The sequence below is a fragment of the Chelonoidis abingdonii genome, chromosome 2 (assembly GCF_003597395.2).
Source record: "Chelonoidis abingdonii isolate Lonesome George chromosome 2, CheloAbing_2.0, whole genome shotgun sequence".
Lineage (NCBI taxonomy): Eukaryota > Metazoa > Chordata > Testudines > Testudinidae > Chelonoidis > Chelonoidis abingdonii.
Genome location: NC_133770.1, coordinates 180,244,536 through 180,261,802, shown reverse-complemented (window position 1 = coordinate 180,261,802; position 17,267 = coordinate 180,244,536). Strand labels below are relative to the sequence as shown.

Genomic DNA, 17,267 nt, shown 5'->3' with positions numbered 1-17,267 from the left:
TGCCAGTCTTTGTTAGATCATCTGAGAGCCACCTTTTCTCTGTCACATAGGGTTCTGGATCCTGTTCTTTATTTCAGTGAAAATACATATATATAATGAACTGCAATTAAAAGAAAAAGAAAGAAGAGACAACACAACATTGTCTCACAAGCTTTTTTAAAATATGTTCTGATGGTTCCCACAACACCACTGAGTGTGAAGTGAGACTCAGTGCTGCACCATTTTTGACTACCCTATTTGTGCTTCGGATAGGTTTACCTTCTGTTGCCTCATCCAACCCAAACATTCACTGGTGATGCGTTTGGTGTACTCATCCCAGCCTGAGCCACTCTGAGAGGAATAGCAGCCACCACCCTTAGAGCTGGCCCTCCGGACGCGAGGCCCAGTGATGGCTTTGTAAAGGGCACGCATTTGCTCTTGAAGCTGAAGAAGCCTGAAAAGGGAAAGGAAATAGTTAGCATGAACCAGGAAAATACCCAAAAGAGATGTAAATAAAGCAATTCACATCTCCTGCTGAACCAGTAAGTGTGCAAGAAAACCCCCCAAGCAATCTGATTGAGGAACAGAACCTTGACAAAAATCTCAGGATAGCAACTGAGACAGGAGATTTCATGGGAAGTATAATGCTGCCAGCCCCACTGAGTGGTATTGCCTTGCACTAGCATGAAGGGAACTGGAGTTTAGTTCCATGTTCTGATCGCTTGCTTTTCTGGCAGCAGGAACTGTGAGCATTTCAGAGACAGCAAATTTGTGTCTCGTGAGGAGGAGAGTCCCTGATATCACTCCTTATTCGTTCTTCTGACTGAATGGGAGTGAGGATGACAGGTTCAGAAGGAAATCCTGCCAATCCTCAATGAAGGATCATTACTGTAGGTCAAACAGACAGAGTTACATTCTGTCTGCTAAAGCTCCACACTAAAAATCCCCATGTGGTGTTCACACGCAGCAGTAAATCTCATATACGTACATGGAAAGTAATTATTTCTGCTGGCCTCTGCTGCAGAAATGCCTGTGTACACAGCCCACAAATCTCATGAAAGCTATCTTTTTCAACATCTTAGGTGGCTTGCTTTTCCCCCAGCTTTGTATGTACAAGGTGTGACACAATTCACATGCAGAGAGGAATAAAACGGTATGCACTTTCATATGTGCCAAAGATTCTGCACGATAAGAACAGCATGCTGGACCAGACTCTGATCTCAGTTACAGCATAAAAGCAGGATAATGTCACTGACTTCAGTGGAGTTACTCCAGATTTACACTTTGGTAAACAAGATCACAATCATTTGTCCCATTGTTGGTTGGGTTTTTTTAAAGCTCCGAAGGCATAATGAGAAGGCTGTTTGTTTACAATGTGATGAGAGCACATTCTTCTTGTCCTTCACCAATGGCAGTACCTTTTCTGATACAAATCACAAGGCTGGCCCATTTGCCTCATCTCTCTGATCAGCCCATCGAGGATATCCATATGTTCATTAGCCTGTGCAAAACATTCTTCCAGTTCTCTGTTCCTGCTTATTTGAATGCCATCCCCATATTTCAGTTCCTAAACGAAAGGGAAGAAAAATCATAAATTGTACAAATCCCAGCTCAGTAATTTATTTAAAGAGAGATAATGCTTTGATCTGTTATCAGGAGCAATTACATTTAAAAGGTATGACACACTGAACTTGGAGACAGCTGATAAACTCTTTTTGCTTTCAGTTCTATCAATCAATAAATAAGAAATGAATATTAATAAATATAATGATTTGAAATGTGACTTTCAGAATTCCCTATGAATCTCCTCTTCTGTGATTATACTTTTAAATAATAATTAATGTCTCTGCTTTTGTTTTACTTCCCACTATACCAAAACGTCAGCACTATAGATACAAATCAAATCCTTCCAAAAAATAATGATAGGCTCCTTAGTACACATAGCTTGAGTTTCCTTGAATCCAGCATTGGGACCACCATACTAACCCTCAAAATGAAAAATGTCTCTATATTTATCCACAGTGGTCACATTCCCCACGTTGCTGTGTTAAGAACTGCCCCTAAATCCATTGACAATTTCAGTGCAAAGACTTGAATGCTTATGGTCTTTATAAACATCAGAGATGAAATCGTAGCTCCACAGAAGTCAACAGCAAAACTCCCATTTACCTAAATGGAGCCAATATTTCACCCCAGGAATCAAGGGAGTAACAAGTAAGTGCTGTGCCCCAATGGGAATTGCTAGACATTGTCCTGATTCAAGCGAAATACCTTCTGAGAATCACAGAATTCACTCTGCACGGGGCCAGTGCTATTAACTTGGGATAAAGCAGGGACAGGCCATGGCCAGCCCCTCTCACATTCCTCCCTACCAACTTGTGGAGGCTGGCGATAATTGCTACCTCAGAGTCATGAATCACAGTGCGCACAGCCGCTGCACAAGGGGTAAAGGATCCCTGACCTGTCTCCCTACTTGTCCACCTACACGGGACCAGTCACAATCGAACATGCGTTTTTTTCCCCCCTCCACCTTTGGGAAGGCAAAATTCCTATGGAATTCACACTCTTTGGCCCCAAAAGAATAAAAATTAAACAGCGAAACAAGTGGCCCAGAGCCAGAATGAAGCACTTTGTTTTAACACCACTGAAATAATATTAGGTGAAAGAGACAGTATTTGTTTTGGCACTGGCATTTCCAAAAGCATGGACACACACATGCAATAACTCAGAAAAGGAAACAAAACTCTGAACCAGAATGTTCATTCCTGGAAGAGACTGGAGCCCACAGAGGGTCCTAAAATGTAATCTTTAGCCCACAATCTCTGCAGAGCATGTAATTAATTCAGATCTCAGTGACCTCAACCTCATCATGTGCTCAGCATCCTGAATTCCCTTTGATTTCAATCAGAGTTCAGGGTGCTCAACACCTGGCAGGATCAAACCCAGTTACTCCAGTGTAAATCCAGAATAACTTCACTGCACACCATTGACTCTGCATTTAACTGGGGGAGCTGAGAGCAGAACTGGAATGGATACATTTAAGAAGAGACAGCTAAGGGGACCTCAGCCTACTTTCATACCCTTCCTTACCAGCCAAGATACAGCAGTTTTGTGCAGGGCTGGTTCAATTTCAGGGCAACTGCAGCTCAGAACACTTTGCTGAACAAATACAGCCAAGTTTGGGGACACATATAAGTGGTTGTGCCATTTATGGAGATGGTTTGCACTGACTGTGATCACAGTCTGACATTGAAAATTAGAGCCGGTGTGATTAATGTTCCATGACCGTTTTCACAGAAAGCATATTCCTTTTCCTTAATCAGAAAATCTTTGAATTAATTTTTTTCCAACCAGCTCCACTGAAAAGTCAATCGGAAGTGAAAGATACATGTTTCAAGAGCAAGATGTGAAAAGGATACATAGTATTTCAGGCCAATAGAGGAAAGGCAAGCTTTCCTTTGCAGAACATCTGAAAGGATCAGTGAGAAGAAGAAAAGTGGGATTTCAACTTTGAACCAAAGTTAATTGTGTGAAAGTTCTAAAGTACCATTACCTACAATGTTAATATTCATTTTGGATAAGCAAAATAAAGGGGACTCACAGGCTGCACTATAAGTTCAGCACGCATCAGGCAATCCGCACAGTTCTGCAAAAGATCCTGAATGGTGTTCTGACGTCTCGACATGGTACCGGTACCATTTTGACTGGGAAGGAAAAACAAGAATAGTAGAATGAAATTTGCAGTATGAATTAGGCTTTAATTTAAATACATTTACAAAGGAAGTAAGAAATTCATATTCCCAACAATTAAGTGATATGAAATAATAAATTTAGTCAGGCTTCCCAGAGATCAACATGTTGCACCTGCCCCTCCTATTTTATCCTGCAGTGAAGTTAGAATGCTGACTCTGCAGCATCATAACAATCTCCATGGGAACAGGCTGTAATTCTAGAAGCATAGGCTTGATGATGACTTCAAGGCAGGATCAAGCAGAAGGGAGAAGCTGACACCGGGTAAAGGAGAAAGTTCTTATTCTAGCACAGATCTGTGACTGTAGCAGGGGAACATACCCATCATATAAGAGTAACAAATTCCTTAAATTCTTCAAAGTCTATACCAAATAGTAGCATACTATCTGTATCCATTATGAGCCTGATCCTGAACTTTGGAGTGTACAAGGAATGCAGGATCTGGCTTTATACACAAGCCTATGGAACAGCGTATATTAGAGCTAGAAAGATATATGTCCCAATTTAATTTAATGTAATAATGAGATGCATCAAGTATCCTTGTATCAGAGGAAATATTTGAACCTAGCACGTCTTAAAGGCATTACAATAAGGGAACTGTATGAGCACTTGTTCTACCAAATAATAATAATAGTAATAAAAAAATGTCAGGGCTTTAAGCAAAAACCAGCTATTAGATTTATCTGAGGTGCTAAATATGAGTGCCCAAGTTAAGTAGATGGGTCAGAGTGGGAAATCCTTTCTGGATGATTATTTGCATATGATCTACTGTATATTGCCATTCACCTACAGATCTCATGACCAGATAGTGCCCGTGTGCAGGTTTGTATTGCCAGTATTTGCCTATCCTGGGATTCAGCCACCAAAGCGAAGCACTGCTAGTTGAATATGGGTGAGGTGCTTCAAACTGGAAACCACCCCTTGCAGATGGAATCAGAGCTCCCAGACAAGCTCAGACTATTCCTAGGTTCATATTTCCAACACATCCTGCCACTGAAAAAGAAATAAACCACTGCCAGAAGACGATAAGAAACTTATACGCTTCCAGTACTAACTCAGCTCTCTGTGTACCATGCTCACTGTATATAGAATTTTCCCATTACAAATTGCTAAAGACTCAAATCTTTATCCCAAGTAATTCCACTGACATCTAATGAGTGAGAACATCCTCTGAAGTCAACAGGAATCTTTCCATTGACTTCAGTGGACTTTGGATTAGGCCCTATAACAACAGGTTTTCAGAACTGGGCCTTAAGATACTAACTCTAAAGCTACAGGCCTGGATTTTCCCCTGCTTTGTGCCACCAGCACAAAGAGGCACTAAATCCTTTGGTATAGCTGGACACAGGACGATCATTCTAGTATAGGAAAATCCTTATGTGGTGAAGAGCTGGTGTAACACCTCCTATTGCACCTTCCTCCCTGCAGCTAGCAAAGGAGGTCTGGTTGGGACTTCTCTGTGCCCCAGCAATAAGCAGCTGCTGGAACAGCCAATGGTAGCCAGCACAATTCAGAGCAGCGCCTAAGCTGCTTTAGGTTATTCCAGGGGACCAGAACTGGAGTACGAACAACCCAAGACTGGAGAAGCACAAAAGCTAACTTTCCAAGCTGCAGCATGCACTCCTCGGCAGCAGCACAGGATCTGGGCCATATGTACTCCTGGGTATTTTGAAACCAGACTGAAGAAAAGCCAAACAGTATGGACTTGACTTTAACCCAAGCTCCTTTTCTATACCCATAATTCTTTGTGGGTTCAGCTGATGTCTTTGGATCTACAACTATCTATCTGCACCTAAAGTCTACATTACACAATTGCACCTGCAATTATTTGCACTCATAAAATTCAAAAAAATAAAAAAAGGGAGCATTCTTGTTAAGTGGCCTATATTTTTCAAATCATTTTTTTTTACTAGCATATGAGAACAGTATTTTTGCCTACTAATCTTTTAGGCACCCTCTCTGAAAGTAAAATGCCTTATATTCACAGGAGTTTTATGTAAGGGACCAGATCTGCATCTGAGACAAATGAGCATAGCTTCACTGACTTCAGTTGAGCTCTGCTGATTCACACCAAATGAGGTAAGGCACAAAGAATGTAAGAAAATTCCAAAAGGTCCATTATGTCAGTCTAAGAATCTCCAAAGGTGGCAAAGAAAATCCCTTCCAAATAAACTAACCTACTACAACAATTTAAAAGACTGAAGAACAAGGATAAATCCAGGAAGCCTACATATGTGTGCATTAACTGGCATGCACTGACTAGAGAAAAGTTCCCTGTATCTGAAAGTAAAGGTGTAACCACAAGATTCTGTACTTCAGCATCAGTTTCACTTTAAAAATTTAGACAGACTAATTTCACAAATAAAAACTTTGCTTTGGTGAAGTGCAACAAATGGTTCTGCGTGGAATCACCAGCTATTTGTAGCTATTTGGTGCCGAAGCCCCAGCTGATGTAAGACAGGGTAGCTCCAGGAAGTCAATGGAGCTATGCCGATTTACACTAGCCAAGGAGCTGGCCTTTGAAGAGGATTTAGCTGCACAAACATGCACTCACATTCAAAAGTGTCCCTCCTATTTTAAAACTAAAAGAATATGGAGGTGAACTTTCTAACAAGTTCTCAAATGAAATATTAGCTAATAATGCATAAACACACTTTGATTGACACAAACTCTACAAACAGTGGCAGCAAACAAATCTAACCAGTTGTTAAAATATATACTACCTCCTATGATATCAAGGACTAAATATCACTATGATTTTTCACGAGCATGTTGCAATTTCTTACATTAATACACTATAGTATTTTTCACTCTCTAGAACTGGAAGGTACTTTATAAGCAATACAGGGTAGCATTTTCAAAAACCATCAGCCATGGCCTAACTCTTTGTTCCTACTAAAGTCCAGAAGAGTTTATTCCTATTGAAGTCAACAGTAAAACTCCTCTTGACTTCAATAGAAACAGTTAGGACAAGTCTGCATTCTTCTGAAAATCCCATCCATGCTGCCTAGCAATCACATAGCCAATCTTGTGATGGAGGCAACAGCCAAGTGGATGAACAGCTGGGACGAGAAGCTTGGGCCAGAGAAATCAGGGCAAAATCCTACTCTTCTAAAATGTGATATGAGATCTTTAATATGCATGCATGGAGGACAGAATCTTGATTTTTAAAGTCTCATCCAAATGGCCAATACACCCTGCACACAACTCCATTTAAGGATGTAGGATCTAGTTAACCCTGATGTGATTCAAACCAAATGAGCTGCTATAGACGCATCACTCTGAGGCACACATCTTCTGAGATTGTTTGAGATGAAACTGACTTCTGTATATGAAATTGAAGGACTGTTATTATTTGTACTGAGATAGCACACAGAGTCCCCGGTTAGGGATCAAGGTCCCATTGCACAAGGCATTGTACACACATACAGTAAGAAGATGGTCCCTATCACACATGGAATCATTCTTTCATTTAGTCTAGAAGAACCAGTGAGTCACACTGTCAAAATCAGACAACCTGTCTATTTAGATAGAGGGAAAAATCAGAGATCAGGTCTTTTGTCTGGACTTCCAAAACAAGAGTACACTGACTTTTACTAGACATGCATTTGGGACCTCATTCACCATTACATTATTCTAGTTTTACATTGTTTAAGTGAATGGAAACCCATGGAATTACACTGGCATAAAAACAGAGTCCGGCAATGGTGAATCACGCCTTAGGTCTGGAATGATTTATAAATCCATATTTTTTATTACATCTCAAAGTCTTAAACAAGAATATTTATTCTGATGCTAATTCATGACTTTCAAAAGCATGATATTAAAATATCCTAAAGCAGTAAAGAAGCATTTTGTGCTCTTATATAAAAGTATGTGCATATGTCAAAACAATTTGACTCTGGGGCAGGGATGCAGCTTTTAAAACATAGGGTAGGGTTGTGTATTTTTCAAAAAGTCCAGCATGTACCACTCCAGGAGGAGCACCGGAAGAGAAATGAGGCAGAATCTCTCTAAGTTCTGCTCCCTGTGCATTGAAGGCTTGCACTTTGCTCCATTCCTTAGGATGGAGGTTACTCCCCTGCTACATCAGTCCATGGTTCTCCATGAGGGAGCAGGGATGCGGCTCCCCAGGGATTGCTGTTGTGATCAGTCTTTGTACAGGAACTGGAGATTTCATGAGCAGCGCCCCACGTCTACAGAAGGATGGGTCTCAATCTGGCCCTAACTAATTATTCTTAGATTTTAAAGCATGTTTTTACATGTGCATGTACAGGACGTCCCACACCCAAGCCTATAAATGACCATTAATTAGCAACAATCCTCACAACGCCAACGGGAGGAAAACAAGAAAACATCACTTTTAAAATGAGACAGAAACACTTTCCCAAGGCCACACAATGAGTCAGCAACAAAGCTGCAGTAAGCAAGAACTCGCTTGCAGTTCTGCACCTGTTATCTATCACCCAGTGTTGCTCATTCCTAGTGTTATTAGAAACATTTAAAGTCTAAATATTTCTTACATTATATATTTTGAAAAGAAGTGATTTCTCCTTTGTTAACACTTAAGCCTTGATCCTCAAATCCAGCTGAGTTGTTCTCGGTAAAGAACCCAAGGGGTGAGCAAAGCTGGAGGGGGACTACATAGCACTTTTGCAGTCCCAGAGGCCCAGGACTCCTGAAAACAAGTACGGTCCCAGTGTAAGCTGGCACAGCCTTAGGACTGATCTAACTTCGCCAACTGGACATTGACTGGAGCGTAGCAGCACTCTCGCTGCAGGCAGTGCAGGGAGGTGGGGTGGGGCAGGGCTTGTGCACAGCCAGACGCCCTCGGCAGAACTAGTGGGTACCTTGAAGAATCCTTAGGGCAGCATTACAGCCCCTTTATGCCTCGAGAGCAGCACAGAAAGGATACAAAAAGGCCTGTGTGTGTATAAGAGGATACACATCAAAGGGCCAACATCACCTAAAGATGGAGTTAGCACCCCAGAGAAACAATTTTTCCTGTTTTCACAATTAAAACAAGTTTTTAAAATGATCTTTATGCTCAGGTTCAAAGACCCAAGCAATTGCCATATGCAACAAGCCAACACTTGAGAAAAAAAAATCATGTTTTTTTTCACTCCCTCAAACTTGTCTGAACAAGCAACAGATTCATCAAGGCATTACTTGATATGCTCACTCAGCAGCGGTTAATAAAAACCTGAACTGGATTCTAAATTCCAAGAGCAAGCGCTGTATGCATCGTAGTTTAACCAACTGCTGAACAACTTTATATTTGCTGCCTACTAGTCACAGGTGTTCCTGAACTTGGACACAAAAGTACTCCAATCAAATACTAACAAAAGCTGTGACCTGCCTATTATACATTTTACATGCTCACAGGAAAATACAAATGAGACATATTTTGAAGAGGAGCATGTAAAAGAAGTAGCTACATATCTAGTCACAATATTTAAATAGATGTAACCAAAAATTAAAATATCATAAAACAAGGTTTCCCTAGGTGAATGCATGAAAAATCAGGAATGTTGTGACAGAGTTTTTGATATATCACTTTTGTTACAAGTGCTAATTTTGTATATTGAAACCTCACCAAACTGACTCATTTTGTGAGGTGCTGAACGCCTTCTGAGAGAGAGTAAGCATCCTCCACTCAACAGAAGTTGAGGGAGCACAGCTCAGGAGGCTCTGTACCTTGCTGGATCAAGCCTTTAATCCTGTAATAGAGAAAGGCCTGGTGAAATCCTGGTTCGAGTGAAGTCAATGGAAAAATTCCCACTGACTTCAATGGAGCCAGGAATTCATCTATGTTGCAGGCTGTACGTATGCAAAACTCCCATTGACTTCAGTGGGAGTTTCTTCACGGTTAAAACATACAGGATTAAGCCTTAGGAACAACATGATCTTCTTATACTCAGCAGATAGATAGCGTGCTTAATATGCTTCACTAACATTTACCCACATAACTTCGTCTTTCCCATTCTTAAATCTCAAGGAATATGGAACTGGGCCCAAAGGCTCTAGCTTAGTGTGCAGATCCAGGAAATATATTTCTTCTAGTAGAAGCCTCACTTGAAAGAGAGACCCACAAGGCTACAACTACACTACATACATCATTTGAAAGAGGCTTTTTTTCTAGGAAGACAGCTTGTAAAGAAGTGGTCTCACCCACTCTCCTGTAAAGAGCGAGTTATCAAAGCGACAACCTGTTTTTCTTCCTTATTTCCCAAACAACTCCCAATTGCCCATCCCATTTCTTGCTGTGGGTTTTCTTCTTTTGCTGACTTACACACAGTAATAGCTTTGTTAGCTGATTGTGTTCTTTGCTTTCTATCTTCTGATCTTTTTACTGGTCACAGCAGGGGCCCACCTCACTCACAGCTTGAGACTGTGAAGGCATAGCAATCTTATCAGTGAAGAGGATTCACATTGGCCAATGCCCTGTAAACCACAGCCATACTCCACAGGCAGGAAGAAAGGAAACTCCAGTCTTTCCTTCTGGGTTTACTGTTTGTTATTCTGCCAGACCCTATTTCAGAGCTGGTATGTGGATTTCTCACTCCCTTGCAGTTTGCTGGGTGTGTGAGCTACAGTACATTTCAAAATATCTCATGTATTTAAGTTAATTTGGATTTGCAGCCAAGCATTATGTAGCTACACACTGAACTTTTTTCTGATCTTAGAAATGACAAGTTAAATTGCAGAATTTGACTCTTTTTTTCCCTTCATAGTTTATTGGATTTTATCCCTAGATAGCAAAGGGTTAGATAGTCAATTGCCTGTGAACTGGCAACTGGTGAGGTTCATTGTCAAACAGTATCTACTTTCAGGAGTCAAGCTCATCCCAAGTTCCCAGGCCAGCAGAAGCTGGGAATATGGCAGAGACAGCATACTCAGGCCTAAGGGTAGGGAGCGCCTCGCACTGCTCTGTGAGTAAGATGTTACTCAATGCGAGGGGGAGGTGTGTAGGCCTCAAAGCAGCAGGATCGGGAACCAAATTTAACCCTATTGATTTTAAGATTAAGGTACGGTAGCTTTTGCATTTTAAAAATATCCCAGTTTTGGAGGTTTAACATCTCCCCTGAAATCTGGCATACAAACTGACAGCCTGAATGCCATTTATAGGATTGATTGAACAGATTATGGCCCCGATTCTACAGACCTGCTACAGGCAGAACTTTCGATTTCAATGGGAGCTCTGCAAACAGCACAGCTGCAGGATCAGGCGCTAATTATTTTCTAGTTATACAGTAATAAAAATGTCCTTATATCTTTTGGACACATCCCAGCTAAACACCTAACTGATTTTAGAAACATCAACTTTTGCAAAGAATTATTCCTCAGACTGGGAGAAAGATGTTCAATGTTTTGAAGACAAACGTTTCAAACATTTTGGACAAATGCACTTCATCTCTTTTGTTTAGAACATTCATTTTCCATTTACACGTAGGCGCGGGAAGTAGGGATGCTACTACACACCCTGGCTTGAAGTGGTTTCTATTACATACAGGGTTTACAGTTTGGTTCAATGGTTCTCAGCACCCCCACTATATAAATTGTTCCAGTGCCCATGCATTCGCATGAAGTTTTGACATGAAATCTCATGAAAATGGGACCAAAACTATGGGACTAGGGTTCCATGGGGAGAGCTCCTAATGGAGTCAAGAGGATTTTTAGTCTGAACTCCTGGCAAGACTGTCAATAAAAAGATGAAAACAAAGCATATGCTGTCAAGAAGAAATGAAAGGATGTTGATGCTAGATCATTAACAACAGCACACTCAAGTCCAAACTGAAATAAATTATGCCTATGCTTTTTATACCACTATTAAAAAATAAAGAAAAGCTAAAATAAAATAAGTGTTAAACAAAAATAAATTAAAGGGACCTCATATCTCCTCTCACTTATTCTGGTTCAAATCAGGAGAATTTTAGGAATAACTCCAATGAAGCCAACGTAGTTACACTGGGATAAAACCCATAAACAAAGGAAGAGAGTAAAGGAGGAGTGTATTCTTCCATTAATTTACATGTATAACTTATATTAAATGTTATTAATTGGATTAGTGGGTGAGCTCTTGATGGCAGAATAAAGCCTTAAGAATGCAACACAGCCTATGTATCTCGGAGTTAAAGGATAAGAGATCTCCATCAAAGGATTCCACAACTGAATGATGCTACATACACACACTGGTAAAATATTGCATTACTACAGTTATACAGCAATTTAGAGTTCAAACATGACTAGGTGTTATAATGGATTTTATTACAATATGTATAATAATAATATATTGGTTTGTAATAACAATTAATTATCTTTAATTATGACATAAGGGCACCTATCAATAATAAAGTATACTAAGAACCAGAAGATTGGGCACATAATTCACAATAAACAAACATGTAATGTTTACTGTTCTGTGGCCCACTAATAAAGGATTATATGTACTAAGCGGAGTTGCAAGTGGTGGCTTGGGCAGCCTTACTTCCAAATGTCTTTTTATGGAGGTACTTGATTATTTATACATATCTAGTTCCTTTAGCATATTCCTGGGAAGAAATGAGACTATGTGCCATCAACAAAAATCACAGGGTCAAATTCTATTCTAAATTAAGGTTACACCATTGTGTAGCCAAAGCAACTCAGCTGAAGTCAATGACATGATTAAATCAATAATAACTTTAATAGAGATACTCCAGATTTACTAAAGTGTAATTGAAAGCATAATTTGATTTAGGTAGTTTATCTTTCATGGAGGCAATATCAATGTATGATTGAAGTAAAATATTTATGCTACTTTTCAGCCATGTGAATCACTAACCAAAAGGCTTAAAGTTCTTTTCTATACACACTTTGACCAGACTACTAGTATTTGGTAGGGCCAAGTTCTACCCCTCAGTTACTCAAAGTCTTCAGTAAAACAACTAGGACCAAATCTCACAATCTGAGCTATGTAAGGAAATCCTTCTTGAGAGTACAGGGGTCTAATCTGATGGAATCCATTACAGGGTCATGGCCTTAGATTGTAATGGCTGGCAGAGATTAGAAACAAACGCAAGAATTAATAAAAAGTGGTTTCACTATTTATGGTCTGGTCTACATGTAAAAAGTTTTACTGGCATGACATTGTGAGTAAGAGCTGTAATTTTTCACTTCCATAATTATGACAGTAAAAGCCCTGACATGCATGCAGCTTTATCAGTATAAGGTGCTTTGCATCAGCATAGTTTATTTCACTTCAACAAACCGGAACAGACTATACAGATTTATATACTTTTATACTGGTATAATTGCATCTACACTACGGGGATTTTCCTGCTTTAACTATGTCATATTGTAATGGCTCTAACTAGTACCTAAGTCCTGCAGAGAGAGCCCCCATATGAAGTAGAAAAGTGATCCAAGTAATAATTAAACCTATTCTTTGCTTGCCCTCAAAGAACTCACAAAAATTAGCTTACTTAGAAAGGTAGCAAGATCTAATCAAATAAGCTGTAAATAGTACTAATCTCTGCGTTGACTTCAAACCTGGTTCACAGCAATTACAATAAACCAGAAATGTTTATGAAAATATTCTGTTATTAGGCTACCTCCACCAACCCTAGAACCAACTAAGAGTGATTTATTTTTAAAGGATTTTCTTCAAAGAATTTGACAGGTGGGGGAAGGAGATAAAAGATTCTGAATTACACAACATGCAAATAGTTTTCAAAAGTGTAGTGTATTACAAGCTACACAGAGACAAAAAGTGGACCCTGGTTTTGAAAAGCAAAGGTGAACTCCAAACTAGTTCCCTTTTTGTCCACCTAGACAATCCACTTGTATTTGCTTGTCCTAACTCTTTAAAGCACCTGACAGAATGCTAAGAGCAACAATGACGGATGTCTCCCGTTAATAAGCAACAGCGACGCCATTACAGGAGTCTTTATACTGTTGAAATTGGAAACTTCTACACAAGCTGTCAACCCTGCCACCTCCCTGCTCTGGATACAAATTCAGAGTTAGAACCCCACAATTTCAAGCCGGGTTTTGTTATAGAAACAGCATTAAACAATAATCAATAAACAGCATTTGGTAAACTTCTATTTTAAAAAAAACAATGCATCCAAACGGAAACAAAGATAAGAAGGCAACATGATCTCTTCCCAGGGTACTGAACAGCAACCCCCAAGAAAATCACCCCCCTATTATGGGGTTTACACATTCTTTCAATGGCTCCCTTTAGTTTGATTCCATTTTGAGATGACTAAATGCTGCTGAACCTTCTTTGTGATAATAGTTAGCTTTGCTTCGCTCACAGACAGCAAAATACCATGGGCGTGAATGAGCTGCAAAGAGCTTTATCTAACAGCTTCTGAAGAGGCCCAGATCTCCATTCCAAGGGAGAGTAAAAAGAAAGCCTGCAGAGCCAGACATGATACCCATAAATGTTCTTGTATTTCCCATGGAAAGAGATCAAAGAGCACTGGCAAGGTAAAGATTTCATATTTTAACAGGTTAAACGTCCAAGACACAAATCTTGTTCTGCACATGGAATAAGTAACTTATAAGAAGTCCCTCTTCCTGCAGGGGGTGTTTATTCGCCCTTCTCCCTGCCCAACAAACAAACAAACAAACAAGGAACTACTGAGGCGAAATGAATCGCCTGCAGAAAACTAGCATGCAAAAGTAGAAGTTACAAACTACAAGGCTCAACTGCGTTGGAAAGGAGTTTGGGTGGAATAACTCGTCCCCTCCCCCCTATGCATCAAGAGAACTTACAGGAGAACAGGAGGAGGCATTTTTGCAGCTTCTCCACTCATTTGCAGAGCCTGATCTCTTGTCAGACTGAGCCGCAACCCCAGCCCCAAATGCATGTGTGACCCCCGCGCTCAGCCGATCAATGTTTTCTCTTTTTGCCCGCTGTCCCGTCGGGGGACCCACTCCCGCCGCTCGGCTGCACTTACCCGTATCCCTCCGAGCTGAAGTCCTGTACATAGTTCTTCTGGATGGTGTACATTTTGTGGGTAGCATGGCTGCTGCTGCTGCCGCCGCCCCCGCCCCCCACCATATGGGAGTTCATCTCGTAGCGCATATCCGGGCCGGATTCGGCTCTGACCATCCGGGCCAAGGTGTTGAGCCGCGGGTGGGACTCGCCGTTCATGCTCATCTCGGCGGCGGCCGGGGGCTCGGCGAACGCACCGGGGAGGACAAAGCGATCAGGGCAGAGTCATTCACGGCCAGACCGGCTCCCAGGGCTCGGGGCTGCAAGCAGCCGGACGGGAAGGGGGGCGACAGGTAGGGAGGAGAAGGGGCAGTGCCAGCGCCCCTAGCAGGAGTGTCTGTAAAGGAAGGGTAGGCGGGGGACTAGTGAGAGTTCAGGGAAGGGGGGGGCAGGCGTGCAGAGGCACAGGTGTGTAAAGGGGGGGAGCGGATCGGCTGTCCTCGGCGGGAGGGGAAGGAGAGGGGCCTGCCAAGCAGAGGTAGCGAGGGGAGCAGGAGAAATGGCACCGGGTACAAAACTAAGCAGAGCGGGAACGAGCGTGGTAGGGGCGCAGGCTGGGGCAGCAGTGGCAGGGAAGCCGGGCTGCTGCAGGTGGTGGTGGTGGAAATCCAGTCCCTCCCCACTGGCGGAGGACAGGCGCAGCCACACCTTTTGGGTGCTTTTTTAAACAACAACAAGTCTGGGCGTGGAGCTGCTCCCGCCGCTCCAACCCTCCACCTGAGCCCAGCCCAGGCGCTTGCTCTCGGCGCGCCGGGCCCCCGGCCAACACACACACACACACCCCTGCTGGGTTCTTCCTTTACCGCGGCCCCAGCTGCGCCCCACCACCGGGAGGCAGGGCGAGGATCCGCGGCAGCGCACGGGAGTGTCCCCACGCGGGGGAAGGCTCCCAGGGAAGCGAAGCGCCCTGTTCTCGGCAGCGCATTGCAGACCTCCCCGCCCAGCGAGCTGCCTTCTTTTGCAAGCGCGCGGCTGTTTTTATTAACAGTCGGGAGGCACGGCTGGTTCTTTGCGTTTCTGTGGATGGTGTTTCTCTCTTGTCCCGCGGTCAGCAGCGGGGTTCTGGGGCGGGTATTACCTAGGCGCTCACGCCCACCGTGTGTAAACACAGCGGAGACCTGCTCTCCCAGGGGTTTCAGCCTAAGGGTCACTGAACTAGTTGCACAACAGCGTGCAGGGCCTCCCACCCTTGCACTCACGGGTGAGGCACAACTGTAGATAGGCGCTGCAAACTGACCTGCTTGGAGAGACTGAGGCCTGGTAGCTTCCCCGGAGCAATCCGGGGACCTAAAGCGGAGGTATGGGCACACCCCCTGTAAGGCAGCCACAGAGGGAAGTGCAAACTGCACAAGTGTTGTTCCTACCTGAGGACTATTTTCCTGGAGCTTCTAAGGCAGTAGAGAGCTGCTCTGGGTCCAAAGTTGGCACCAGTGCCTAATAGGTACAGCCTGTTCTAAATGGCAGAACCAACGTGGACACAAAGAGACAAAATAATCTGCATTAATAGAGTCATAACAGAGATTAGTTTGGGCCATGATTCATGCCCCCAGAAGAAAATTCTGTTTATTTAGGGTTTGCATTAGTAAATTGAGGTAAATCACCATCTCTTCACCATTGTCAATAAAGGCTTGATTCTGGGAACATTTCTCAAGGGATAAAAGCTTTCCACCATCCAAATCAAATGCACTGCTGAAGTAGCACTGCATTTCCTGTGTCAGCAAAGGAAATGTTTGAGTTAAGTAATTTGCGGACTCTGTCTCTCTCTGTGGGGAGTTGGAGCATGTGTGTATGAGAATCTCTTGTATGGGGAGCAGCGGGGAGAAGGGGTCTGTGACTGTCTTGTATGAGGGAGCAGGGATATCTTTAACAGCAACCAGGGGTCTAACTGGGCTCACTCACTCATTGCTAGTTTTCCTTGATGGCTGCCCTCTTGTGCTCCAGAATCTAAGTGTTGTTTTTGTTTGTTTGTTTTTTAATAACTGGATTCTAGGGCTGGTCTGTTCTCAGTAAAATTTGGAGTTAGCAAAGGTGCCTATAAGATGCATTATGGCTTCTTGATCCTCAGGCCCTAAGGCCAGTCTTGAGGATCAATTTAGAACAACCTCAGAGTCATTAAAAGTTGTGCTGACTTCAGCTTGCAAGGAGCCGTTCTTGCTCCTAGAAATAGCCTGCATGGGAAGGGCATGTTGGGGGTATGCCTGTGCAAAAGAGGAACGCACCTACATTGCCTGATTTTTAGAGATGTTGGGTACCCATTGATCTCACTGAAGTCAAAGTAGTTACTCTGGGAATGCACCCGGGTAAATTAGATCAGAATGTGGCCCTAAGTACAGGTGACATTGTAGAGGAGGGAGAGCTGTTCCAAACAAATAAAAGTTCCCTTCTCTCAGTAGGCAGTCTAAATGCTACCTATAATGTAAATAATTTAAAATGCTAACCCACTGCGACTCTGGGTACGTCTACACTACAGGATTATTCCGATTTTACATAAACCAGTTTTGTAAAACAGATTGTATAAAGTCAAGTGCACGCGGCCACACAAAGCACAATA

The 17,267-nt window shown here is 42.3% G+C and overlaps 1 protein-coding gene across 3 annotated transcripts in view; it reads right to left on the bottom strand.

Moving 5' to 3' along the window:
* DSP (desmoplakin) overlaps window positions 1-15,388 on the bottom strand; it is a 49,719-nt gene extending 34,331 nt beyond the window's left edge. For all 3 annotated transcript variants that reach the window (XM_032768603.2, XM_032768605.2, XM_032768606.2), the window contains exons 1-4: window positions 14,679-15,388; window positions 3,581-3,683; window positions 1,398-1,546; window positions 259-433 (exon numbers count right to left, since the gene is read on the bottom strand). In XM_032768603.2, coding sequence (XP_032624494.1) covers window positions 259-433; window positions 1,398-1,546; window positions 3,581-3,683; window positions 14,679-14,881 — 630 coding nt within the window. In that variant the 5' untranslated portion in view covers window positions 14,882-15,388. The remainder of the gene's footprint in view (window positions 1-258; window positions 434-1,397; window positions 1,547-3,580; window positions 3,684-14,678) is intronic.
* Window positions 15,389-17,267: the final 1,879 nt, after the last annotated feature.